This window comes from Mycteria americana, chromosome 5, assembly GCF_035582795.1.
Source record: "Mycteria americana isolate JAX WOST 10 ecotype Jacksonville Zoo and Gardens chromosome 5, USCA_MyAme_1.0, whole genome shotgun sequence".
NCBI lineage: Eukaryota > Metazoa > Chordata > Aves > Ciconiiformes > Ciconiidae > Mycteria > Mycteria americana.
In genome coordinates, this window is record NC_134369.1 from 66,945,555 (window position 1) to 66,963,045 (window position 17,491).

A 17,491-nucleotide genomic window follows, 5' to 3' on the forward strand; every position below is an offset into this window, starting at 1 on the left:
ATCCAATGATACAAGATCTGCTGGAGACAGTACAAAAAAAGGCTTATCACCACGTTCATTTCCCACATCTGTGGGACCAAACCATGACAAACGTTGTTGAAATTGCACACTAGAAAATGGAGCAAGTAAACTGTGAAAAATAATTTATTGTACTAATTTTAAACAGTCAGTAACCTTAATTTTATGTTCAGAGATGAATGATTCCAAACGTCTCATACAGGCAAATATTTTGTGAGCTGTTCTTTTAACAGTCTCAGCTAAAAACATCATTGCAGATCAACATGAGTTCCAAACGATAACTCACAAAATAAATACAACAAGCAACCACCTTCTCTTTCCATCTCAAACAGGGCACAGCAACTTTGTCTCCCAGAAGAAGCATTCACCAGGTGAATAAAAGCACCAGGTGCTGCAACATGAGACAGCTAAAGTATACCAGTCACTACCAGTATTCCAGTGTCATCTGTAGTTCTGGTCCCAGACACTTCTTGTTGTACGTTCAAAGGCATCCAAAACAAGCACTTTGTGTTACCTCTGACATTTACATTTTGTCATTAAAATTAACATTAGTGCTTCTCCAACTGGATCCTCTAACATCTTCTTTTCTTCTTGGGGAGAGACACTTCTGAAAGGAAATAAAGAGATTTTTCTGACAAGCTTTTCAATCTATCTTCCCTCATGGGAACGATTAAAGTAGAATTAATTCTGCCCAGCAAAGGAAATGAATTAGACGAGCTCTTGAGATCCCCTCCCAATCCCTCTCCCCATGGTTTTAAATATGAAAAAAAAAAATCTTTCTAGATTCTACAGCACACTATCATTCAAAATATCAATTAAAATTCCATTGATGAACAAAATACTGTACTTCAAAACTTACTCAATCTTGAGAGCTTTCTGCTCCTCATGAACACCTTTAAGATTTCATTGTGAATTTGACAAATGGAATACTCACAACATTAAGCACAAAATACCTGAAGAGATTGCTTAAGGGTATTTTTAATGCTTTAGAATTTGCTGGCAAATTCTGAGAAATGGAGAATGTTCCTGATTTAGAAAGAAACTTCTGTCCACAACAACTTGAAGGAAAAGTAAGTAAATAAAGTACAATATTAAATGTACCATTGTGCCTTCAATCTGACCATTTAAAATTGAACGAATTCACATTGTCTAAAACTAAGGTGTTCAGAGAATGTAATCTCATTTCAGTACTACAAGATGCTCTTTTGCTTTTAAAAAGAGCAAATATAAATGTGCTACCTCACTACAAATGTATTTTAATAGTTATTATGCTCCCTTGTATGAAATATCCTTCCATTACATACAATTTTGGATAGTAAATTACCTCCAAAAGATATACTCCTCACACTCACCTATGTCATTAAAGCTTTCTAGAAGTTGTACTTAACCCTTTGCTCCCTCTTTAAGCAACCTAATTAAATCCTACTCTTCACGTTAAGAACCAGTACCTCTGGTCTATCAAGTCTGCCTTCCACTACATAAGCAAGACCCATCAGTCTTAGACAACCTAGAACTGCCAGTGGAAATCATGCCTTTAGCTGGCCAGCTCCTCTCCCAGGAACGCTACCCGTGTTTGAGATGTGGCAGCAAAGCAGTACCTCAAGATAAAGAGGATGCAATTATCTTTGTACGGTATCTGTTCCATGGTGCTTATATTCTCCTCAACCAATACTGAGAACAGACCCTGAAGCTTCTGAGTTGTAGGCCACTTCAAGATCATCTAACATCTCAATTTGTACTGTATGCATTTGATGCTTCCGTAGAGCAACTCCACCACCAGCTTTAAGAAACCTGCTTTACCATTGCTTCCAAACAAAAATTACATTATTTCCAGTAACGTGAGTGATAGCAAAGTCATCCATTCTTCTGCTGCGGTTCCCAGAACCCTACACCAACTATGTCAGACAACTTCTAATATAGCAGAGGATACTATTACTGTACATGTATACTGGAACTTAATCCTTGAAGCATTGCCCAGCTGGAAGGAAGGGTATAGGGGAAACTTCTATGTCCCCTCACTTCCACAAAGGTGAAGGCTGCAAGGGCTATTCTGACCTCGAGCGCAGGTTACATAAGTTCCCAGAGCTACTAGAACAGGTATCTTCTCTAAGTGGGAGAATGACCAAAAAAATATCACTTTTCCCTATACCTTGGAGCTCTTCAAGCCAGATTTGTATTGCAGAAAAGTAAATCTCCTTTAAACTGGACCAATTTTACTCTGAACACACTATAATGAAATCTATGTAGAAAAACACGGCTCACAGGATTTTGCCACCATGTGTGTGCTCGTAACGTACGTAAAGCCTCACAGCAAAGCTTCAATTTTCATGCAACAATTTACAGGCTAAAAACTAACCTAGCTTTTGCAAGGCAGCAACACATGGTCCAAAATATCAGCTTCAGTTTCAGAAAAATACAGCATAGTAGAAAGACAAGTCAGCAGTTTGTTAGAATTTCAATCATTGTACCTTCTTCACCTGAGTTTTCTTCTTCTGTGATTATAGGCATCCCAATATGCCGAGTAACAGTTTCCTTTGCCACTTGCATTTCACCTGCAGATAGATTTTTTAGGAAAAACTGTCACTTTTTTTTTTTTTTTTTTGCTTCTGCACCTCAGGTCCAACAGTTAAAAGATTGTTCACTTGCTGCTCTCTTGACTTTCTAAGGCAAAGGCTGTGGAGAAACACCCACGTTTCACAGTGCCTTCATGTGGCTCAGTAAAGAAACCTTCAGTAACAAGTAATTAACGCTACCAGTTTAAAGCATACTAATCACCAACTTAGTCCAGAGAAAATTCAAAATGCCTTTATTCCTCTCCAACACTTCATCTACTGTTGTGAAATGAAGCAAAGGCAACATTGCCTAATGCTCACCTCTGAAGAGGGTTGAATTTTCTCAGTAACTTTTTTTCTATCAGAAGCTACGTACGTCAGAAAACAGTTTGGAACTTTGAAATGAAATCCCTGTCTTCAAAATAAAGTTTATTCAAAACTATTTTGCTCTTCAGTTTCATTTAACCTTTAATAAATTAGTAAATTAAAAACTTAAATGGCAGAGCAACTTCTATCAGTTTAAAGGTTGGATATCAGAAAGACGATTTCCTTCAGAGAAGTAATTTCCCATTTTTTCAGAACTGGTAGACAAAGAGATCTAAACAAAGTCTTGGAAGATGAAAAAAAAAGATGCATAAGCAGGGATGTGCAAATACCTAGAAAGTAAAAGTGCACCAATCCAGACGACATAAATGCTACAATGGTAAAATAACTAATTAAATCAATCACTGGTCAGTTCAGATATGCCAAAGATCAGCAACACCAGATGGGATCTCTCCAACAGAGACCTGAAAATAAATAGCTGATCTCCCTCTCCTTCCTAACCTCCTCTTTTGATCTAGCAAAGTACCCTCACACCAGGTCTTATACTTATCTCACATCAAAATGAGTCAGTTCTCAAGTTCTGAGGCTTGATCTCTTTCAGAATACATTAACATAAATGATGACACCATACAACAAGAATCCATGTAAATGGCCAATACTTTAAGTTCTTGGTCTCAGCATCACACTTTCAACAAACTTCACAAATAAAAGAAATGAAAAAGATATTAACTTAGCAGCTTTGGATCAGGCAAGTCAATTTTTTTAAAAAAACTTCTGGTCTGAGGCACAAAGGAGTTCCTAGTCCCATTTTCTTACTTTTAAAAACATTTACCATATCCTTGCTTACTCCATTACATTCTGTTTGTACTTATTCTCTTTATCAGCATTTTCACTTTGTAGGCAGCCATTCTTGTCACCCACAAAATTCTATCCTCTCCACAGCATTCAAGGAGAAATAAAATACAATTACAGAACAGCACCACAAAAAACAAGTCACAGGTGTATAAAAAACCCTCCTGTCAAGAAGGGAGAAGCTAAGTCTAGCTATAAATTAAACAAATCTAGAACTGTTATAGTGTAATAATTGCAATATTGAGATTTAAGGAAACAATTTGATAAGAGTTTTGAAACTACACCATTTGTTGACAAAAGATTTGTATTCATATAGAAGTACTAAAAATTTCAGTAACAAAAGAAAAAAATTAATAATAAGTATCAGACGGAAGGAGAATGACTGATGTGATAGTGCAGGTACTCGTCTTACAAAGCAATCATCGTCATTAAGACAGCAATATCATTTTCTCTTCAGAAATATTAGAGGATATTCCTTCAAGAGTTAAGGAACAGAATAGAAACAGGCAAGGTTTACTTTGGTTTTCATGAAGATAGTATGAACTATCAAAATTATGAGATAGGCTGATTTTCATCAAAAAGATAGCTTCAAAAGTAGAAGCTATCTGTCAGAAGAAGAAACAGTTAGACACATATCTTCATCTTCGGTATGTTTGTTATATAGCAATAGGAAAAATTAAGACGCTGTCACACAGGACATGCTTTTCCAAGGTCATGCCTTTCCAGAGAAAAGTTAGCAGGACTATGTATGAGACTTCAGATTAACAATAAACTGCATGCACTCATGTTGCCTTGCTACCTGACCAGAGTGTGGAAAACAGACAGAAAGGTTCCATTACGATAGGGGTATCACAAAACATTTCTTTAATCTTCTACCTCCACCGATCAACAGTAGAATTTAACCCAGCTGCCTCAGCTAGCAACGCAATGGATAAACTTTTGCAGTCTCACCACATTCACGAATGCAATGGAGAAATACCTTTGATTTCCAAAGAATCTCTCCTCCTCGCTGGCTGTGGTCTCCTACTGGTTTTTTTATTTCGGTTCGGAGATTTCCCATAATTTGATCCCGATTCAGAAGATTCTAATTTTACTTGACGATGTCTTCTGGATTTGGAAGCCTAGAACCCAAGCGTACATATGAATGATACAAAAAAACTAAACTTCTACAGCCAGATATTATGTATGTCACCCAGTACTTTACAAGTCAGCAAGGACCAGAAGCATCAACTTCCATGTCAGGGTGGAGAAGGGATGGAAGGGGAGGGAGGGAGGGAAGGAGAGAGGGAGGGAGGATTCCCACTAGTTACGCTTCTTCAGTTTTAACAGGACAACACCCTTCCATGATTTAATGGGTGTATCACTTTAAATTCAGGTAATGAAACATTCATTTATTTTCAAGCCATTCTCTGCTGGCATCAACCTACGCCATGTGGCACACCACTGCGTGCAAGCAAAAGGAACATTTCCAAAAACTGCTGCACCATAAAGCCTCCTTAGTGTCATATTTTGCTTAGGTGCCTAGAAAACAGTACGACTGCATATTCGCAAGTCTGAACTGTTGTACATTCCAGTGCTCTGCTTCATTTAATAATGCATTTTTCAATACGAGATTTTAATAAACAAGGAAAGTTGTGCTGTTTCTCATAGGCCTGCTATAAAAAAGACAAATCAACAATATTTTTAAAGTAGCAGTTATTGAAACAATGTTTCCAAGAACTTCCAACTGACTTTAAACCCCCAAGTTCCATTTTTGCAAGCATCTTCAGAGATTCCAATATCTAAGCTTCAAGGATTTGAGAAATTAAACTCGCAAGTATTTTTATTCCATCTACTTAAACGGAGCGTAGACATTAAAAGATACCTTGTAAATTAAAATCCCCCAAGCATAGACCATGTCTGCACTGTTTCCATAAATCTAACAAGAATAAGAGCTTCGGGTTTCCCCAATGTGTTAGGAAAACCAGAACATTGAAAGGTTGAATTACAGAGTGCAATTTTAACTCACTGCTTTCTGACCCAGCATTTACATTAAACAGGTACTTAAAACTGTTCTTTAAAAATAAATACATCCCTATCATCAAATTTTATACCTACCTCAACAACTGCAGAGTAAGACCTGTATTTGATTCTAGCCAATGCATTTGCTCTTTCAGAACCCTGCAAAGAAACAAAGACATCACTCAGAAATAAGTTTTCATATTCTATTATAGCAGTATTGAAATGAAATATCACAGACAATCACTTGCACAATATCTCACTAAGGCTGTAATTCTATAATTATAATTAGTTCTATATAATTGGAATGCCACTGAACTGTTATTTAAAGAAAAAAAAGAAAGTTCAAATCTCATTAAAAAGGCAGATCATAATTTTGGTTGCCTTCACTGTTACAAAGCCCAGGAGGAGAAAATGAAATTTGAAACTTCACATCTCACTCAAATTCAAAGTTGAAATAAGCAGATAAGTACAACATGAGATAATTTTGTAGCATAAAAAATGGATATTGCAGTTAGTTGAAACTCCAGGAGGAACCATAAAGGAGTTTGGCCAAGAAAATACAGCTCTTTCCCCTCCTTACCTAAAAAAGACTTTTTATTACGAGCACCCGAGAGCTATCACAGCAGTGAATGCTCACAGCTTAACAGAAAACAATGTGATTCAAAACCAAAACCAAACACCCCAACCAGCCCCACTAGCTATTCCTGGAACTTACTTTGACACTATCAAGCCTTGACATACACTGCTTAGCCTGTGATCTGAAGTCAAGAAACAAATGGATTTGGCCTGTGCAACATAGCAAACTAGTTCATTTTTCTTACCTCTGATTCTAGCAAAGTCCCTTCTTCCTTTTTGTTTGACATTTCATCAGTTTCTTTAGCATTTAGGAATAATTTCTGAAAAAAACCCCCACAAAATAATTTTTTAAAACATCTGTCACATACAAGGCAGCTAAAGTCTAAGAATTGTGAAAAATAAAACAAGTATTTAAACATATGCCCATTTTCTTCATCGATCTTATACTATGGCCTTTCCTTATCCAAGAATAAGTGTTACAGAGGTATTTCATATGGTCATTCTAATACTGCCCTTAAGTCATCTTCCAGGGCCTCCCTCTCAGCAATCACTTACGTTATCATAGAGGCAGTACCACATACAAGTCCATGTCCTTCTCCCCATACCATAACTCTGCCTATGGTTTTACTCCTTCCATGTCTTCAGTGTTACAGTTCCTCTACTTAAGTCTGAGATTTACAAAGTATGCGCAGAGGTAATTACACTATGACAGTCAGTTCTTACATATTCACACAATCTGTTAAGTTGCCACAGCACAATGGTTGATATTACCTACCATTCTGTTCTGCTGCCATTCCTGATGTTCCAAGGTTAGGTCTTTAAGATTAACTACAAATTCATCTTTTATCAAGCTCAGGGCCTTGTCTGGCTGGGATTTGTCAGCTGAAATGACACACTTCATTTTCTGATAGTGGTCATGAATATTCATCAGTTCCTAAAATAAAAAAGACTCTTTTTTCAGGAAAAAAAGATTCCAGCAGTAAAGCAATATTAGTCCTCAATGAATAAAACCAGGGTTGTACAAACCCTCCTAAGGAGACGATTGAACTAGCAAGAGTGCTAGAAACAGATTCTGTTTGTATCAGTTCAGTTTTAGGGAGTCTAGCAATACCATACCTAGCACTGTTCCATCAGCCCATCAAATAAGCAAAAGAAGAAAGCGTATCTTTCATTATTTAAACTAAGAAGGAATTCTCAGTGATACTCAGGATTAGTGTTAGTAGAGGTTTCATTCCGATATGGTGGTCTATTTTCATCTCTTTGGAGGAAGCATTTTAATTCCTCCTTTTGAGGAAGGTCTTCTCACCCTGTCATTTCACAGATTACTGATTTTTGTACCACTGTAGTCAACCTTACCGATGATACATATTTGCTAGCAGCAACTGGAAAAATCTGTAAACAAACATCTACTACTGAGTCATAATGAGCAATATAAGAACCTATACTTGGCTTGAACTACTCAATTTTTTATAAAACGTATTATATATTAAACAAAACCAAGTTTTAAAAGGAGAAATAAAGGCTAAAGAAGGCTATAAACTTGCAGATGAGTAAATTTATATTACTGCAAGCATCAAGCCTCCAGCTGCAACCTGCAGATGTATCAAAACAAACATGCTTCCCTCCACCTGCCACTTTCCATTTTTTGCTGCCTAAGTGACAGCTGACCATTTACACCCTTCCCCTTTTACATCTTACTGAGGCAAAACCACAAAACATTAGAGCATATTTCAGTACTAAAAAAGGTACTACAATTCTTCCAAAATAAATGCTGCATTTCTCAGTGTTTGGTAAAATTGCTGACACAGACTATTACCTTAGTCTGCATTCCATAAGAAGACTTACAAAGGACAAGACTGTGCTAATTAGCTCTCGGACAACACAAGAAGAAAAACAAAACAAAACAAAGAAAACCCCCAGTGATTAATCTGTAGTATAAAAGTTCCTGTACCTCCAATACATCATTAGTGATGAGGCTGTTTACTCTGTTACTTGGGTCCTTAAATTCCTCTTTAAATTCGTTTTCCTGAATCTTCTTCTTAGTTCTGTAGTTTAGCTAAAGCAAGAGACAATGCTTTGTAACTTAAACAGCAAACTTAAAATGGCACCTCCTCTTGAAAATTCTTACTGCATATCCAATCATCAAGAGATGCGGAAAGGCATAAAACCATCTCATCAACAACAGCATGCAGCTTTACTGTCAAGTACTGAGAGTCAGCACTTTTCAAAATTATTCCCTAGTCAAGAATTTAATCCAGCACCCAGACGTGTCCACAAATTATAAGACATCTTAAATCTAGTAAGAACATTAGATACTGAAAAAAATATTTTCAGGTGAGAAGCATGCTACATTCAAACATCCTCTAAGCTTTACGTCACATACCTAGCTACATAAAGCAAGACATACTACATTTCAACACAGCATCAGAGCTAAACTAAACAGGAGTGTTGTTGAACTGTCAGCCACTGAAAGCTGAAGATACTTTACTAAAAGTGGTAAGTCATTGATGTAATAACTCACTAGCTTTGGCATTGCTGTGAAGTGGAATGCTCTGGCAAGTCGCAATGTCCTAAAGATGTATGCTGCATCATAATGCTGGGAGTCTATCAGATCCTGTTGAAATCTCTGTATTTCAGGCCAATCCTTGAGTGCAATTCTGATCTGCAACAAAACGGTTGTATACTGTCATACTGACCTGCATATTTCAACAAATAACAATGAATTCAGCTGGCTATTGTGATCATGTTATACTATGCACAATACTTGGATGTCTAGGGTGCAACGTCACATCATCACAGAACTACAGAAAGGATCCTACTATAACATTTGATACTACCATCAAAATTTTATGCAGATAAGCTTATTGCACTGTCGTGTTTAATATTCTCTCTGCAGTTGCTTTCTTTGACAGTGACATGGAACACAGCCCTCTCTGACATTTGAAAAAGTTAACTCTTCACATTCCAAGGTGCCTGAAACAATACACACCTAGGAGACTCACTCACTAAATAATTAGGAAATAATACTCGTACCGTGATTTGCTGCCAGTGAAATGCTCGTAAAAGTATCCCTATCTTCTTGCTTTCCTTCCTCTCCCACGTGCTCTGCCCACTTCATTTTCTCTCTAAGTTAGCTTCTTTGATAATTTGTGGACTCTCTAACAGTTGCTATATAGCAGTGGTTTTAAAATTCCCTAAAGTCATCTCCATAAAAGGTATTGACTTCTTTGAAGTTAAGATATGACATGTAATGGCATCATTGTAGAATACTTAAACTTCAGGTTCTCGTTTAAAGAATTTGAACTCAATTGTGCATATGCATACAACATACATCACACAGTTTCCAAGTAAACCACTTCTCCTTGCACTGAGTTTCCAGCTCCTTTATATACTGGTCTCTTGTCCTACAAGCAGCAAGGAGTCATGCCATTCAGGCATTCACCCTTTCAACCTATTTACAAATTCCACTTCCGCCTCTGGTTAACAGGAACTGGAAATAATTCAGCCGGTCTTCATTCTGTTGAAATTCTAAGGAATAACTGGGGCTGTAATGGGCTCCTCCCCAGAGCTGATGAGCATATTCTCTGCTCCCATTTTGAAAGCTCATATTCTTCATTTTTGAACAGAGAAGAGCTTCCTATCTGGCAAACAAGATTGCTGAGATCACAGCTACAATTTAGGAGGCATACACAATATCTTACTCACCACCATGTAAGTTCTCAAACCCAAAGGTGTTTGAAAGGCTAGCTTTTCCAAAGGAACCCTCTGGTTCTAAATATTTTTATTTTAAGAAAGTGAGAGAAAATGCCCTACCCATTTATGATGACAAAGTAGACAGAGTTACACCATATGTCTTACATCTAGTATTTCCTGAGAATAAAGCCTCAAAAACAATTACCTTTTGTTTTGGCTGGCAAAGCTGTGTACTATAGAGCCCATACAAAAGGTACAGAGCACCAACTCGAATCTGGAAAGCATACGGGGGCAAGAAGTACTGCTGTGCCAGTTCTAAAGTCTTCTTTGTGAGCTTATTCCTCTCCAAAGCTCTTATTCTACCACTAAAGTAAACAAAAAGGAAGCATATTAAAGCAAGTAACTATGAAAGTGTAGGCTTTAGAAAAATCCATAACACAGAAACAAGTTTTAGGTATTTTAAAATATGTTACCATAGGGCTCAAGTTCTGGGAAGTCTTCAAAGATGGCCAGACCTTGAGCTCTCACACAACACTGCACGCAATTCCTTGTATTAAATTAGATGTAAAGTGAAAAATGAAATACCCTATAATCATATTTTTTAATCTCATATCATGAGCATTGCATCAAACTCCCTGAAGCATCAGTGTTCAAATCACATGCATTACTAATGTACAAAATAAACCGAACTAGTAACTGTTTTTTAATATTACACAGGGACCAACGCTTCATTGCCATTTACCCACACACCAGCCAGGCAAACCTTTCCCAAAAAGGGACCCTGAAGGGAAACACGGCTCACCAACACCCCCCCTTTAAGGTCCTCTGCACTACCAAGGGGCAAACTCAGCAGCGGGGAGCTGTGGGCTTGGGGAGCGGGAAGACGGGCTCCCTGAGGCGGAGCACAGGCAAAGGGGAGCGAAAGGGAGGCCGGTGCCGCTAATGGCAGCTCGCAGCGGGCAGGCCGCTGAGGAGGCGGCCCGGAGGGCAGCGCGGGCCCGGAGGCGGGTGGGCCGGCCGGGGCTCCTCACTCACTAGAAGATGGTGTGGAAGCGGCGCTCCCGCCACAGCTCAGCGAAGCGCTCGAACCGGACGGTGTCGGCCTCCTGGAAGGCGCCGAGCAGCTCCTCGCAGTCCGCCTGCAGCCCCGGCACCGAGCTCATCCCGGCACCGAGCTCGCCCGCCGCCGCTCCGAGCCCCGCGCGCATGCGCAGCCGCCCCACAAGACCCCCTGGGGCGCCTGCGCAGCGTCCCCGCGCATGCGCACTCCCCGTTGCCGGAAGGTGCAGCTTGGGCTTCTCTGTGAGTGAGAGCGGCCGCCCGCACCTCCTGCCGGAGAACGGCCCCGGCCCCGGCCCCCCGTGGGCGGCGAGGCCCCGGCGGTGACAGGAGCTCGCTCCGTCTGCCTGGGGGCAGCTGTCCCTCCATCCCCCCGCCGTGGAGGGCGAGCCTGGTCCCGCAGGCACGGGGGCCAGCGCACCCCTCGCCGGCTCCGGGGCGCAGTCGGGGAGCAGCCCGGGGGGAGCAGGGGGTTTGGGCGGGAAGGATCGGCTGGCGGGTTTGGCCAGGCAGCCGCCGCCGCACGACAGCCCCAGGGAAGCCTGGGGATGCCGGTGGGGCGTGGGGCTTCGGCGTTCCCCGCCCCTGCCCCCGCGGAAGCCTCCCCAGCGAGCTCGCCGGCCTGCAGCCCGGCAGACCCGGGATCGGCGTGGTCTTCCGAGGGAAAGGGGGGCTCGGCAGTGCCGCGGCTGCGCCCGCGCTTCGCGGCCGTGTGGACGTGACGCGCCGCCACGCTCCGGCCAGATGTGCCCCGCGAAGGGCTTCTGCCGGCTCCCTGCGGTGTCTGCAGCTCCGGCGCGGTGCGCCCCGCTGCCGAGGGCCGGCTCGGCGTCTGCCCCCCTCCCAGCGCTGCTCGCAGGCGGCGGGGAGCAGGGCCGGCCCGCGGGGCTCGGCGGCTGCGGGAAGCCCGGTTTCCGCCTGAGCGAGCGCGGCGGGCAGGGGATCAGCCGGCGGCCGCCCCCTTTGAGCTCAGGAGCGGCGTGCCGCCCGCGCCCCGCATGCACGGCCACACGTAGGCGGCCGGGGCGAGCCGGGCGGGCGGGGAGGGGGCCGCGGCTGCCGAGCCGCACGTAGGGTGGGTGGGCGCGGCCTCGCCGGCGGCGCGGAGCCGGGCGGCGGGGGCTCTCCTGCCCCGCGCTCCCCCGCGCACGTAGGGGCGAGCAGCGACCGAGGCGGCTGGGGAGAGGAGCGCCGGCGTCGGAGAGCCCCCGCGCCCCGGGTGAGTACGGACCTGCGGTACCGGGGGAGGCGGGCGAGCAGCGAGTGCCGGCTCGGGGCGGTCGAAAGGTGTTTTCTGGGGGAGTCGGTTTTGGTGCTGTCTTCCCCGGGAAGCCCCGCAGCCCTCCGGCTGTTCCCAGAAGGGTTTAGGGACGGGGCTCTGGTTTCAGGGCGCCGTTGCCGTGATCGGTGCCCGCGGGCGAAATCGCCTCCGCGGCCAGGGCTTGGCCGCCGACGGGCTGCGGGCAGCCTGCGGTCTTGTGGGAGCGGGGCTGGGCGGCAGCGGCACCTGCGCTGGAGAGCGGGTCCCCGGACTTGGCAGGAGAGCGCCTGAATGCTGCTGCATCCGTGGGGGGAGAGGGGGGCCGTGTGCCTGGCTTGTGGGAGGTTGCCCCTGCGCTCGGGGAACCTTAACGCATGAGAAAAGGCATGTAGCAAAAGGAGCGAATACGCTTGGGATGGATGGTGCGTTGTGTGATGCCTTTAGGAGGGTATTTAAACCTGCAGGAGTTTCGCACCATGATCAGGTTAAAGATTCACATTTCGCTGCCTTAAATAATCATGCAGTGCAGAATGAATTTTAAATTCTGCTGGCTCTGGTACTGTGATGTTCCCCAATTCACCATTAGCGTCAACTAATTGATCTAAAGGTCGCTCCTTCAAGCGAGGCACTTCAAGCTAACAGCTTCTACAATGACAGTAGCTTCCACAATGCTTCAGGCACAAAAGCATCATTCCTTATTTATTATATTTCCCTAAAGGTTGCTGGAATCCAACCTTTAGCTGCCTGTATAGATGAGTAGGAAATGAATGGCCATCAGCTAAACAGCTGTTGTCTTTAAGCACCACTGATTGCCACTTTCATTGATTATAGGAACAGAAGCATTAGCAGAGCTGTTACATGTGAACTGGACAGGTTTTGGCAGCTGCAGGGGGAGACCTGCACCTGCTGGGTTTAGGTTTGGCTTTTTTTTTTTTTTCTGAAAAGACAAGACATTTTCATCTATTATTTGGATTCATGTTTAGAGACATAGGGCAGTGACCCCGTTCATCCAGTACGTGCACCTGTCTTCAACAGATTGTACCAATTTTGAAACAGAATGCCAACACTGTTGGGAAAACAGTTATAATGTACTCTTCCCAACGGACTTCAGGATTCAAAGCACAAGCAAGTTAATAATTGACACATCATCGAGCGAGTTCCTCATTACTTACAGGTCAAGCCCAGCCCTACTTGGTTCCAAGAGTTCTCCGTTCATTTAAAAGGAGTGGAGGAGCTTGCCTCTGGAGCAATGCAGAATTTGTAAAGCTTGAGTGTTTTCTGATTTTTGTATTTTAAGCGTGCGGTGAGTGTTGTGATTTCTCAGAGATGGTATTTCAAGGAATGCTAGGTGGAAATTTTTTTTTTTTTCCTAAGGCAGATGGGGCTGCATATCATGACACTTTCATTGTGTAAGATGATGTAAGATGTAGTGAGGATGAGGCTGTTGTGCCCATATGTTAACGTGTGCTAAGTCTTTCCTTGCAGAAAGTTTGGCTACAATGTAAAGAATGAAAAAGCAGAGGAATAAAAAAAGCAAGTGTCTCTTTGTAGAATTCCCCTTCGGTGGTGTGTACAATGAAATACAGTGTCAATTTTTAGGCTAATTAGTACTCTACTCTTCTTGATAAATTGTGTGTTTTCATCTAGTGCTCATTCAGGTTTTTCCTTAGTACGTTTTAATTCTTAATAGACTGCCTTCCAAACTAAAAAAAACCCTAAAAAATAATTGGATGATGTAATGATGTAAGGAAGAGTGTGCTGGTTACTGTTTCCTCATATTCTTATTTAATTCCTGAATAAAAGGATGAAGTCCTGTTTGTCCTATTAATTCCTAGCTTGTAAGTTGCAAGTTAAAAAGCTATTTATCCTGCATAGACATAAATAACTGGGGGTTCTCCAGTTGTGCATGGCACAAGACAAGTCTTTTTTTTTTTTTTAAATACCCTGTATGATTGTATTAGAACACATTTTCAAATTGAAAACATGAACATAAATCATGTTTTCATGGATTTTTATGAAAATAAATAATGGATATATTTTATTAAAGTGTATTCAAACTTCTCTCTGTACAACTGTATCACTAATACCAAATAACAAGATCGTATTCTACTGTGACAGCACTTGCACAAGTCTTCCGCTTGCAGACTTCCCAACAAAGCAAAAACATTGTAAAAGATGTTTAATCTGTGCGATAGGAAGTGGTATTGATTTAACAAGACAGTAAGAGTCACGAGATCCTGTCAAGTTATTTTCATGTCCTGAGAGCAACTGAAATCACCTGGAGATGTCATCTGGGATTCAAGCTAGTTTCTCTTTTGTTACAAAGGGTGTTCTTGATGTGATTACTCAAAGAGGTTTCATAAATGTTCTCTGTCCCTCTGGCTCCGCAGCTGTTGCTCTCTTCTCTCTTTAGCTTCCCACAGGAAAGCCTACACAGTCCCTAATGTCCCATTTGTTAAATTGTTTGTGCTTAACCTCTTTTGTTCATGCATGAGGTCTACTTAATTCAGGTGGGATAACCATTGTGTCTCAGGTGAACAGGATTCAGCTGTAAGGGCAAGATGGAATTTATAAATTCTTTTGGAAAATAGACCACATGTATGCTTTTAGTGTTGAAGTTTCTGACTTCAGTAGCAGGTAAGTCAGATCTCAAACATGCAAGGAGTTTTAGTTATGCCCCATAGTGATTATTTATTTCACTTTAAAAAGTGGTTTTGCCATCTCAGTCTTTTAGACCGGGGGAATGGATGAACAGAAAGATCACAAATGTCAAGAATTAGAAACAAACCCTCTCTTTTATTGAATTTTATACTGTTACACAATCAAAAAGAAATACAGTCACAAGTATGTCAAAATGTATCAAGAGAAATATCAATTGCAATACGTTGTACTTGGTTCCAAAAAAGAATTCCATTAAAATATACCACTTCTTCATGAGAGAATACTGCTATTATTCACAAAATCTACCATACTGTATAAATCCAGTAGCAAACTCTTTAACTTTTTGGTAACTTGGCAAGCCTTACTCAAGGTAAACAGGGAAGCAGAAGGAAAATGACAACTCATTTCTAGAATTTGGATCAAAAATCACAGTTCTCCAGCATGGAGCTTTCCATGGAGTCAAGCGCCTAATTGCCAACAGTATTTTTAATGAAAGCTGGATATGCAACTGCTGTGAATTCCTATGAAAATGGTCTTCCTACAAGGTACTCCTGGCCTGTGAAGTGTTTATTTTCATGCTGGACAATTACAGTTTGAATAATGTGCGTAAGTGCAGTGACATTTGAGTGAGATGTGTGTTCTGTTCAGTAGCAGCTAATCAGCAGGGACGGGAACAGATGGCTGACCTCGGGCAGGTCCAGCGATAGCCTGCTTCACAGTGGCCGGGTACTCACAACTTCTGCAGCACCGTTCAAAGGAAATGGTTCATTCAGCAGTGTAACAGTGGAGAAAGCTTGCCAACAGATACTGGTGAAACAGCCCACATTTCTGCCTTTAGCCACCACTGTTTAGCTGTCTAATTAAACAGCTTTGTAAATAATGAAAAATCACTAGGAAATATGCAGTAGTTTAACCTGTAATCATCAGAGTTTGATTCCTACAGTTGTATTTTATTGGAAGCAGAGCTGATCAATTCATCCAAAATAAGCTTTGAAGTCTTTAAAGTGTCACCAGTGTTATGTGTAAAGTTTTATTTGTCCTTTCTGGCCTTAATCTATGATTCTTTAATTCAGTAATTCCTTAGGGAGAGTTTAACGTGCATACATAGACACACAGGAGAGGAAACTTAATAGCAAATTGTTTCCACTTCACCCAAAGGTTTTCAAAGATCAACATACAGTCCAAACCTACCTTACTACATGGGAGGAAGGTATGTTACAAAGCTGTACTTTGGACTCCAGGCTACCTTAATTTACTCAGTATATTACACCTGAGATCAAGTTACTGGACAGCAGACTTAAGTGACTGCTTGGGAGCTACAGCTGTAGTTAATTATAACTGCTTTCAGGTAAAGGAATGAATTCTGTCATCATAAATACTAGTTTAAAAATTCCTTTACCTTTTAGCAAAACCATCACTGTTGTTGACAAAAACATCAATTAGAATCCATGTGTAAAAATAACAGTTGTGCTATGCCATGAAGAAGGCATGGCTTGACTACTGCTGTAGTCACAATAACCTTCTGGAAGCTAACTTTAATTCTCCTCAGTTTATCATTTCCACATAATCTAGCATGTTTTATATGCAGAAGGAAACACTATATCTAGCTACAGTTTCTTCTTTACTACTGGTGAAGAATAAATGCTCTAATATAGTGCCTCAATATTTTAAAAGGTAGCAAGTCAGCAAAGAAATTATTCAAAATCGCTAAGAAAACATTTAGAAATTAATGTATTCTAGAAGCTTGTCCTCCAAAGTAGGTTTAGAATCAGGCTGTGTATTCCCAGAGTCTAAGCAAAAAAAAAAAAAAAGTAAAAACAAACAAAAAAAGCAGCTAAAAGGTGTACTTCTAGACTTCTGTGAGCTTGCATCTGCATTTAGCAAAGCTCTTACAAGGCCAGAGCAATTACTGTTACTTTTCCATGCTTTCTTCAGTGTCTCTAGGAGGTTTGGTTGGTTTTTTTATTTTGGTTTTTTTCCCCTAGAGTAAACCAATACAGCTACTGCAGTTCATTCCATTAATTGCTTGTTTCAGTCACTTTTACCAGGACAGATGAAACATGGCTCATTTAAATCCACAGCTGCTGCCATTAAGACCAGAGATGATTCCAGGAGGCTCATAATCATAAATCATGTGGGTCACTTAAGTTTTCCTCCTCTTTTTAAGATGGATTTTTCTCTATGAAAAGTTACTGCCCTCTTAAAGTGCACTGAAGAGGAACTGACAGATCCAAACAGGTCAGGCTCCTCCAAAATAAGGTCAAGAGAGTAGCAGAACAACATCAAGCAGGAAGGTGTAAAGTATCTCTTGGGAGATGAAAAGGGATAACCCACCAGGCCAGCTCAAAGCTTGCCGGGACAGTAAGAAAAGCAGAACCCACTTGTACGTTTCACATGTCTACAAGACTCTCCTCACTATCTCACAGAAGCATCATGTCAATCCAAGCATAAGGGATGACCCTACCAGCCAATGCTTTACCTAAGCCTTTAGCAA

The 17,491-nt window shown here is 41.6% G+C and overlaps 1 protein-coding gene across 3 annotated transcripts; it reads right to left on the reverse strand.

The window, feature by feature from the left end:
* Positions 1-128: 128 nt before the first annotated feature.
* On the reverse strand, positions 129-11,389 carry SNAPC1 (small nuclear RNA activating complex polypeptide 1). Of its 3 annotated transcripts, none has more exons than XM_075503790.1 (10): positions 11,052-11,225; positions 10,222-10,381; positions 8,845-8,985; positions 8,275-8,379; positions 7,099-7,257; positions 6,569-6,643; positions 5,844-5,906; positions 4,726-4,867; positions 2,496-2,570; positions 129-625 (listed from the first exon to the last, which is right to left on the reverse strand). In XM_075503790.1, exons 1-10 carry the CDS (start codon positions 11,222-11,224, stop codon positions 591-593), a joined length of 1,128 nt encoding a protein of 375 aa, XP_075359905.1. In that variant the 5' UTR covers position 11,225; the 3' UTR covers positions 129-590. The 3 variants fall into 3 exon arrangements, with proteins under 3 accessions (XP_075359905.1, XP_075359904.1, XP_075359903.1); XM_075503789.1 differs by having other exon boundaries at positions 2,487-2,570; XM_075503788.1 differs by lacking the exon at positions 129-625 and adding an exon at positions 811-1,044 and having other exon boundaries at positions 11,052-11,389.
* Positions 11,390-17,491: the final 6,102 nt, after the last annotated feature.

Bases quoted from the DNA above. Each gene is read 5' to 3' on its own strand.
- SNAPC1 (XM_075503788.1), bottom strand. From the start codon at position 11,224: ATGCGCGCGGGGCTCGGAGCGGCGGCGGGCGAGCTCGGTGCCGGGATG. The intron at 4,868-5,843 runs GTAGGTATAAAA...CTTGGGTTCTAG, and splicing joins CTTACTCTGCAGTTGTTGAG to GCTTCCAAATCCAGAAGACA. The intron at 1,045-2,495 runs GTGAAGAAGGTA...TTTCTAAATCAG, and splicing joins CACAGAAGAAGAAAACTCAG to GAACATTCTCCATTTCTCAG.